At 39.3% G+C, this 9,851-nt stretch overlaps 1 protein-coding gene across 1 annotated transcript; it reads right to left on the reverse strand.

Moving 5' to 3' along the window:
* Positions 1–7,078: 7,078 nt before the first annotated feature.
* Positions 7,079–9,120, reverse strand: LOC102288527. Its single transcript, XM_005922544.3, has 4 exons — positions 8,882–9,120; positions 7,747–7,857; positions 7,564–7,665; positions 7,079–7,374 (listed from the first exon to the last, which is right to left on the reverse strand). Exons 1-4 carry the CDS (start codon positions 9,071–9,073, stop codon positions 7,288–7,290), a joined length of 492 nt encoding a protein of 163 aa, XP_005922606.1. The 5' UTR covers positions 9,074–9,120; the 3' UTR covers positions 7,079–7,287.
* Between the last annotated feature and the right edge of the window lie 731 nt (positions 9,121–9,851).

Genomic DNA, 9,851 nt, shown 5'->3' on the forward strand with positions numbered 1-9,851 from the left:
TTGGCTTGAAAGTACATCACCAGATAAATTGCACTTCCGCTGGTGACAGCCAGAGCTTTATTATGAGTGTGTGGAGATATCCACCAAATATCTCTCTGTTCTTCAGTATACGTGCAGGTACAGTAGCAATACTCAGCTGAAGTAATCAGCAGATCTGAGATAAAACCAGCTGCAGTTCAGTTATCTGCCTCGCTCTCTCCCCACAGCACCCTGCATCTCACCATTCACATGTCCCCACATGTACATCCTGATGTGAAATCCTACAACTTTTTACCAGATATACATCTTTTTTGATTGAAAATAGTAAATGGGCTGTTTCTTATATTGTGCTTTTTTTACTCTATTTGAGCACTCAGAGCACTCTATACAACAATACCTATTCAAAAAAGCATGTTTTTTTCTATGCCTCTTCCTAACATTCATACACATTCACACCACAATGAATCCTTTATAGGGCAACTCTGGGTTTCTGTATCTTGCACAAGGACACTTTGGTATGCAGACTGTGAAAGGCTCCAGTGTTTGAAAGTTTCACATTCAACACTTTCAGTTTTAGCTAAACCTCCTCTGTAAGGCCTTATATTTGAAAAAGAAAGGAGTGAAAGCAGTCTTTAATGTGTACATTCTCACAGAGACACACCTCATCCTGTTTTTTTCTCTGCTGAAAACATTTTCCTCCCTGACATTTAACATCTTGCGTACAGATAGGAAAACAAGTATGAGCCAGAATTCCCCGGAGCAAGAGAGAGGAAAAGTGTGCCAAGTCAGTGTTAACTGAAAGCAGACTTTTGAGGTTTTTTCTCTTTTTAAGATTACAATTCAATGTTTGTCTTTTAAATTTAAGCTGAAAATATCCTGCACACATTTAGGAGAGTGTTGTCTTTATCTCACCCCATCAGTGACGCTACATGTTTTCAAAGTGGGTGTCATTATGACACAAAAAAATCCGAAGAGCTTGTAAAAGAGCTAAAGCTAAAAGATGCTTACCTCAGTTTCTAACTTCCCCACAGTTTTCAGAAAGCGATAATGGTGTTGGACCCTAGCGTGGGTGCTGAGCTGTTGCATTGCCAGATCCACTCCTTTCTTGTAGATTTCAGGCAGACCATTGTAAGAATCCTGAGCTTCAGCAGAGTACAGCACAGCAACTGCACAAACCAAAAGCAGCAAACTAGCAGCCATTTTTCTCTGAGTCTGGGAGGAGAGCAGCTTAGAGAATAAAGACCCGAGTTCAAAACAAGTCCTATTATGGCTCTGGGAATCACAAGTGAAACTAAAAACATTGATCATTGACAGACCAGCAGCTGTACTCACTATTTACTTAATATCCCACCCGCTTTCCTGTAACACTCAGGAGGTCATAGCTTAAAACTTTCCAACAGAAAACATGCTCAGTGCCAAAAGAGGACTTAGATTATTACAATCAAGCCATGGTTCACTGATTCAGATCCTGGAAACAAGCTAAGCATGTGGTGCCAAGCTTTTAGCACCAGGACAAATCTAAAGGTTAGCAGTAATTAGATGAAAAGTTTTATTTTCATTTCATTAGATGGCTCTTTGTTTTTACCAACAAAAAATAAAACCTTTATTTCTGCCAGCAGAACACAAAACAGGCCTTGTGGTGGCTTCAAAACATGATGATCCTTGTTGGACATTGGTGGCAAAAGAAATCAAAGGCTCAGTACTCCAAAGAAAAGTACTTAAAATTCTGCTTAAATCAGAACAAAAAAAAAGTGAATGCACAGGTATTACAGAAAAATGTCCTTGTTAGTGTAGCAGAGCCAGTTTTACACACTTTATAAATATAGTTCCTTAAAAGGTTTCATGATAATACAGTTAAGGAGAAAAAAAAGCACCAGTTTGTAAGCATTTTGTGGGGATTACATTATTTTTACATTATTTTTCTCCAGTAACCTCTTTGAGGATGCGGTGGGGACAAAACAGGGGAAGAGGGAGAAGACGCCAAATACATAGGCCGATTCCTAATGAAATTAGGGCAACACTTGTTGACCATGTTGTCAATCACGGCCTTACTTTTCTGTAAATAGTTTGAAATGTTTATTTTTAAAAAACCACATTGGCTGCATTTTTAGTTAAACAGCTGCAAAAAACTTTGTTGTTTGCATAACTCAGTAACTTTTTTAAGAAGTAACTATATAATTAATTGCCCAACATTGGTCATTATTTACTGTATTTTGCAGACAGAGAGTTACAGACTCTCTCCCAGACCACAGACTCATAATACAAGTCAGAGCTTTATAAAAAAAAAAGAAGTTTTTTTCAAAATTGGAGTTCAAGTTATTTTTACTTCCAATAGTGTTAACATACTACACAGGTCATGAACAAGATTTTTTAATTTTCATTGTAAGTGGGCTAAAGCAGTTAATTAAAAGTAGTCTAACATAAATGTAAATGATGTAATTTGATTATTTTAATAAACCATTTAACTTGGATGGATTCGATGCTGGCGTGACCACAGTGCACACGTCCAATGTTGCTCACAGTGGTCCAAGGGATCGTTCAGGGAGTTTGTGTGTTCGCTCAGACACATGAAAAATTAGAGGGACTATTGCTGCTCAGTCACCTGCTCAGCACTCTGCGGCTCCCACGCCGCCGCCACCGCCTGTTCCTGCTGGAGGCCCAGAAAAGTCCCTCCAGCAACCTTTCTCATTCGCCGGGGGTTCAGCAGAACCTCTCCAGACTCGTGCCACGTCAGCTGGAGGGCCCGAGGAGCCTGCCCAGCCTCATGCCACATCAGCTAGGGGTTCTGGAGCGCCCGTCCAGCTGCCTGTCTCCGCTGGAGGGTCCGAGATTTGGGTTTGGGTCCTTTACCTGCCTGCACACAGCCGTTTTATGACAAAACCTCAATGACCCAAAGCAACACTGTAAAGAAGACCGGGCCAAAATTCCTCCACAATGATGTCAGAGGCTGATAAAGTCAAACCAAAGATGATTACTTCAAGTTTTTGCTGCTAAACCTCGTTAAATTAGCACTTAGTATTTGCAATTAAAGTAAAAGAATTGGGGTTTTTTTTTTTCAGTTTTTGTCACAGCTGCGGTGGCAGAGTGGTGAACGAAAGGCTCAAATGCAGGCACTAGCTTTGATGTGAGTAAGCTTTATTTTCAAAATGGTGAGAATACAGACTGAGCGAAGATGGGAAGGACAGAAACTAATATAAACCTAAACTGGCAAAAACTAAAGAAACAAACCTGAAACCATGAATCGCAGAAGAAAATGCAGAAATTATATGCAGAAAGATATGCAGGATAACACGCAGAGAGAACACAGATGGACCAGTCACAAGCAGAGGAAAACACAGGGCTTTAAATACTCACAGGAGCAATCAGGGAATGGGAGACGGGGGGAATCAGAGCTGAAGAGACAAGGGCAAGGAAAACCCCTGATCATCTCTCTGTGTTTCATTCTTTTGTGTCAGTCGTGTCTCCATGTCTGTTCCCTGTGTCACATTTTCACATCTTGCTCTAGGTCTCAGTCTGTGTCTTATGTCCTGTTTTATTTAGATAGTCACTCGTTCATGTTCAGATTAGCTTCACCTGTCTCGTAAATAACACACACATCTGATTTTCTTTTCATTGTGTAGTAGAGAAATCATACAATTATTATTATCTTCAACACATTTATCATTAGTAAGTAAATAGTAGCAATCAAAGTGACACTACAGTTGAGTATGCAAGCAACCACTTAACTAAGGTAACTTAGTAACTAAAGTATTTTCTTACAGCTAAAAAAAAACCATATATTTGTGCTGCAATGAGGAATTTATTTTTAGTTGGCAGTCAAAGTGAAAAGTGTAGAAGCGCCACTGTAGTAGATCATGTTTCTGTAGTGACCCAACCTGGTTTTCTTCATCTCCTGAATCAAGAAAGAACACATAAACACATTTGGTTATTCACACAAAGGAAACTAAACAAAGAGATCCAACTTTATTCCAAACCGATGAAGCCATTTCACCAGGCTCAATGGTTTGGGGGCCATCAGAAGAGCAGTTTGAGACAAAAAGATTGACTTACTGCAACATTTGTTTGATAACAGGTCAAATATCTAGGAAATTAATGTAGGAGAAGAACATAAAATGTAAGACACTTTTTAAACATTTACATTTGAGCGATAATACCTCTGTGAGTCTCTGTCTCTGGATGCAATGAACGTATGGCTCGGGTTTGCCTTTTATCTGGTTTGCTATTGCTTTGTAGCAAATAACACAATCCATCAGAAGCTGTGGAGCAATGGTGGGTTTCAGGAGAAAGTGGTGGTAGATGTATTTCCCGTAAAATCCACTCTGAAAGAAAAGCAGCAAGTCAATGGATTTGGGCAGGTAGACATGGTCAAGCAAACCTGCTAAAGTTCAAATTGAGCATCAGAAAGAAGACAGGGGAATTAAGCGACACTGAACATGGCATGATTGTTGGTGCCAGACAGGCTGGTCTATTTAAGAAACTACTCGTGTACTGGGATTTTGTGGTCGACGCATCACTGCAATACGGACCACTATCTCTGAGGAATGTTTCAAGCAACTTGTTGAATCTATGCCATGAAGTTTTAAAGCACATCTGAAGGCAAAAAGGAGTCCAACCCAGAGAATGGATGCATGCTTACATTAATGCTTAAATTAATGAAATGTTTTTATAAGGTAAACACATTCAAATTCATGCAACCACAGAGAAAAAGTTCCACAAAGAAATCTGCCAGAAAAAAACTGTTCCTCAACGTAACTCCAGGTCTATGCCCACAGCCCACTAACAGGCTACAGGGCTTTTCTTTGGTTGTTTGTGGTGGTCACACTTTAATCTGCAGGGGCTGTGGCCTCTATATGGCTCCACCTCCTAAAATATGAGACCGTTTCTGGAAAGAGGACCCAAGTGCAGGATGCCAGGAGGCAGAATAAAAGTCCAAATGAATCTTCATGTGCAGAGATCGCGCAGAGGAAGACAAACAGTCAAGGGCCAAATTCCAAAATATATCACTGTGGTGAACTAAAAATAGAGAACAGTGATTTCGACCGGTGCACAGAGGCTGTGATGCTCATGGTCAGTGTCCGACTACATCGAATGATTCAGAGACTAATTCATTTAATTCCACCTTAATAACAACTGAATACTGTCTATAGTATAAAGACAATATATAGTATACTACAGTAACAGTATTAAAGTAGGAAATGGCTGTCAGCCAAGATAGCTCATGAAGCTTATATCTGGTTGAACTCAGCTGTGTAAATCCACAAAGAGCAGCAGGTCAGCTGATCACAGTCTGTACACTAAGAAATAATTGTGAGTTGTGATGGTTTTCCTCACACTGAGCCCCTACAGCCAGTTTTAGGTTTCCCCCACTTGCTGAATCCCACTTTAACCCCTTATTGTACTCATTTTCCTGTTTAGATGTAGAGTCAAATTCACTCTCTACAATGTAGGCAACACAAAATAGATATTTACTTTCTTACTTTGAGTGCATTTCGGAGCCTGGACCTTTTCACTTTTACTTTAGTAAAGAAGTTGATTCAGTATTTAATCTTTTACTGGAGTATTTTTTTCTGTATTTTTTACTTTAGTAAAGAATATCTCTACTTTTGCCACTTTTGGCTATTCTTAACTTTAATGTCTAATTATGCAGGAAGAAACGTGAAATCCTGCAAGTTTTCACCAAATACGCATCAGTTTTGATTCTAATGAACAGCTGTGTGGAAGCATCAGTCTGTTAAATAGTACTCCAGTCTTTGCACCTCATTATCTAAACATAAACTGTCAACAGTTTCAGTTTTATCAGACCTTTTTCTGTACAGCTGCTATTTGGCAAAAAAAAAAGGAGAGATGAAGAGAGAGAGGAGAGTGCATCAAATCGGTGTTACCTGACACCAACATTTCAAGTGTTTTTCTCTCTCTTTAACATTAGGATTTAACATTTGTCTTTTAAATTTTAGCTGTTTCTGTTCTTATGCAGACCTTTAGGAGACTGTTGACACAGTCAGTAAGGTTATCACACCCCATCAGTGAGGCAGCTACAGGTTTCATTAGAAAATAAAAGAAAAAGGGGAAGAGTTGGTGAAAGAGCAAACTTCCAAACCAAAAAGATGCTTACCTCAGTTTCTAACTTGTCCACACTTTTCAAAAACTGATAACGTTGTTGGATCTTAGAATGAGTGGTGAGCTCTTGCCGTACCAGATTGACTCCTTTTTTGTAGATTTCAGGCAGCCCATTGTAAGGCCGCCAAGCTTCAGCAGAATACAGCACGGCAGCAGCACAAACCAAAAACAGCAAGCCAGCAGCCATATTTCTCCAAATGCGTGAGAAGAGCAGGGAAAACCAAGCACTGAGTGCAAACCAAGTGCTATTATAGGAGATTAAAACACACTCAGTGGGGAATATCACAGAAGACCACGGTTGTCAAATGAGAAGTTAGACTACATCCTAATGCATTATTACAATTAAGTCCTGGTTCACTAATCCAGATCCTGGAAACAAGCCCAAAATGTGGTGACAAGCTTTTGGCACCAGGACAGGATATAACGTTTAGCAGTAATTAGTGCAAATTTTTTTGTTTTGACTTCATTAGATGGCTCTTTGTTGTCACCTGCACCAAAAAAAACAGTTGTATTTGGGCCAGGAAAGCAAATGGGATGGTCATTTAAACATTTTATTTCCATGAAATGAAAACTCGTGAAGATTTCAGAGTCAAACATAGGCCTTATGAACACTTAACAAATGTTGATCCATGTATAGTGCATCCAGAAAACATTCACTTGTTCCACATTTTACAGCGTTATTCCAAAATGGATTGAACACATTTTCCACTTCAAAATTCCGCACAAAAAAAATGACAAAGTGAAAAAAGTTTGCATGTAAATTTTTGTGAATGTATGTACTAATATGTACTCTCAGCCTTTGCTTAATATTCTGCTGAAGCACGTTTGCAGCAATTACTTTTGCTGCAATTATCTTTCTTGTCGCTTGTTTGAAAATAAAATTTGGCCTGTAAAGAATCTGAATTTCTAACAAATATAAACAACACAGTCATGCATTGTTGTTGGGTAATGCAACAGAGGGGTGACTTATTGCACACACACAGCTGTTTTACTCTTTTTATTTCATGTAACACATGGAATACATTTAGTTTAAAAGGAAAGAAGCCTCCTTTCACTTGTTTATCACAAGTTAGTAAGTCAATACTAAAAAAGTGACACTACAGATGAGTATACATGCAACCTCTTAACTAAGGTAATTAAAGATTGCCTTTATAGTTTTGTGGATATATTTGTGCTGCAATTAGGATCGTATTAGCCGCTAGTACGAGACAAAAGTGTAGGAGAGCCCGTGTGGTAGATCATCTCTCTGTAGTGCTGCAGCCTGGCTTGCTTCATCACCTGAATCAAGATAGAACACAAAAAGATGTCTGGTGATTATTCACACTCGGAAAACTAAACAGACACCACAGACCATCCAGATCTAATCTAGGTTTTTGAGCCATCAACAGCAAAAAAAAAGGTTTATGCAGCAAAACGTATAAAATGTAAGAAAAAAAAGTATTTTTTTAAACACATGAGTAAAATTACCTCTGTGAGTCTCGGTTTCTGGATACAGTGAACATATGGATTGGGTTCATCTTTTATCTGGTCTCCAAGTGCTTTGAAGCAAATTGCACAATCCATCAGAGGCTGTGGAGCAATGACAACATAAAGAGCTTTAGTTCTGATAGGCAATAAACTACTTTTTTTTTAATGTTAGCATTCGCTCACTCGATCGTTCCTGAAGGGACATCTCTGAGGGTCAGTCTCAGTTGTTCCTTTCGGACACTTGGTGGGTTTCAGGTGAACGTGATGGAACAAGTATTTCACATGAAATACATCCTGAAAGAAATAGAGGTAAATTTTATGAGGTGCAATTGCAAAATGGACTAAAACCTAGCAGGTTTCATCGCTGATTTTTCTGTAGTAGTCAGCTCACGCAAAGCACTGTGGTGCAGAGGTCATGTACAGGAAGGCAACAATTAAGGGCCAAATTGCAAAAACAGTCTGAGAAAGTGGTAAACAAGCAAGAAGGAAACACTTGAGCTCTAGTATGTTTCCGGCTTACTAAATCCACTGCAGCTGTGCCCCTTGGCGTGCATCAACAGATAAACACATACATGTTTACTGTATGAGCCCCTGCGTAATTATGAGTGTCTGTAGATACGTAGCAAACATCACTGTCTTCCTGGCAACAATACTCAGCTGAAGTCATCAGCAGATTTGGGGAGCCGGGGATAAAATCTGCTGCAGTTCAGTTATCTGCCTCACTCTCTCAGCCTCACATCTGTACAATCTTTGTTGGCTTTGTTTAGTCTGTTTGGCCCCCAAAGCACCCTGCATCTTACCTTGCACATGCAGCCACATGTACACCACTCATACCCCTGATATCAGTCTAAAATTCCAACATGATTTTTTCCCCATTCAGATTTGTTGCATTTTCAAAGTGTTCCTTTAATTTTTTGAGCAGACTGTAACTGTTTTGTTTTTCTGCACATAAATCTAAATGCTTGTGAATGTTTTAAGTTTCAAAGTTCACATAATCCAACAGAGATGGGAAAACAAGTTTGAACCTGAATTCTCCGGAGCCACAGAGAACTGCGGCTGAAAGCACTGAAAGCAGAATTTAAAGTATTTTTCTCTTTATTAACATAATTCAATGTTGTCTTTTAAGTTTTAGCTAGAAACATTTATGTTCTTCAGCAGAGCTTTAGAAGACTGTTGGTGCAATCAGCAAGGCTATCTCACCCTATTACAGATCTGATACTGATGTTTTTATACAGAACGTTAAGCAAAAACACTGGTAACACTGATTCTGGTCAAGAGTTTTCAAAAGAGTCGACAGCCAAATCTAAATGATCCTTACCTCCTGTTCTAATTTCTCCACAGTTCTCAAAAAGCGATAATGGTTTTGGACCTTATCGAGGGAGCTGAGCTGTTTTATTGCCAGATCCACTCCTTTCTTGTAGATTTCAGGCAGCCCATTGTAAGAATCCTGAGCTTTGGTGGAGTACAGCACAGCAACTGCACAAACCAAAAGCAGCAAGCCGGCAGCCATGTTTCTCTGAGTCTGGGAGGAGAGCAGGGCAGCTTGGAGAATAAAGACCCGCGTTCAAAACAAGTCCTTTTATGGCTTTAGGAATGACAAGTGAAACTAAACATACCTATCAACAACAGACCAGCTGCACTCACTGTTTATATCCCCCAGTTTCCTGTAATACCCAGGAGGCCACAGACTAAAACTTTCAGATGGAAAACATGCTCAATGTCATAATAGGAATTTGTTCTTACAATAGCTAACTTATCCAGAATACGATCTAAAGTGTGATTACAGCTGTGGATTAGCTCATTGACAATCTAACGGTACATCTAAAGACGACCATCTTCAGCTTTTATGCTCTAGGAGCAGAAACATTCTCTGCAGGGATGGGGTTACATAACACCTGGGGATGCTTACGTAACAACTTCATTTCAATGAAACCACAACTCATAAACATTTGTTAGTCACACACATTGCAGCAAATTATCACAGCAAAGAAAACTCATTTCATTCTACTTAAACCAAAGAAAAAGTAAATGCACAGGTATTACACTGTTGTAGCCGAGCCAGTTTTATCTACTTCATAGATCAGAGTTCCCAAAGAGGCTTCATAATAATATAGTAAAGGAGAGAAGTAACAAACGTTTATAAACATTTTATGGGGATTAGATTGCTTTTATCCAGTAACTTTTCTGGACCACAAATGACACCATGTGACAAGAGGCCCCACTGAGGGACCTTTCAAAGGCTCGTGGGCTAAAAAGATTGAGAAGTACTGGTTTAATAACTTGCCAAT

The sequence above is a fragment of the Haplochromis burtoni genome, unplaced genomic scaffold, assembly GCF_018398535.1.
Source record: "Haplochromis burtoni strain Fernald_Lab_line unplaced genomic scaffold, NCSU_Asbu1 Contig_58, whole genome shotgun sequence".
NCBI classification, from domain to species: domain Eukaryota; kingdom Metazoa; phylum Chordata; class Actinopteri; order Cichliformes; family Cichlidae; genus Haplochromis; species Haplochromis burtoni.

Coding starts and splice junctions, on each gene's coding strand:
- LOC102288527 (XM_005922544.3), bottom strand. CDS start 9,073: ATGGCTGCCGGCTTGCTGCTTTTGGTTTGTGCAGTTGCTGTGCTGTAC. Junction 7,666..7,746: donor GTCCCTTCAGGAACGATCGA/GTGAGCGAATGC, acceptor ATTGCTCCACAG/CCTCTGATGGATTGTGCAAT. Junction 7,375..7,563: donor AGAAACCGAGACTCACAGAG/GTAATTTTACTC, acceptor ATCTTGATTCAG/GTGATGAAGCAAGCCAGGCT.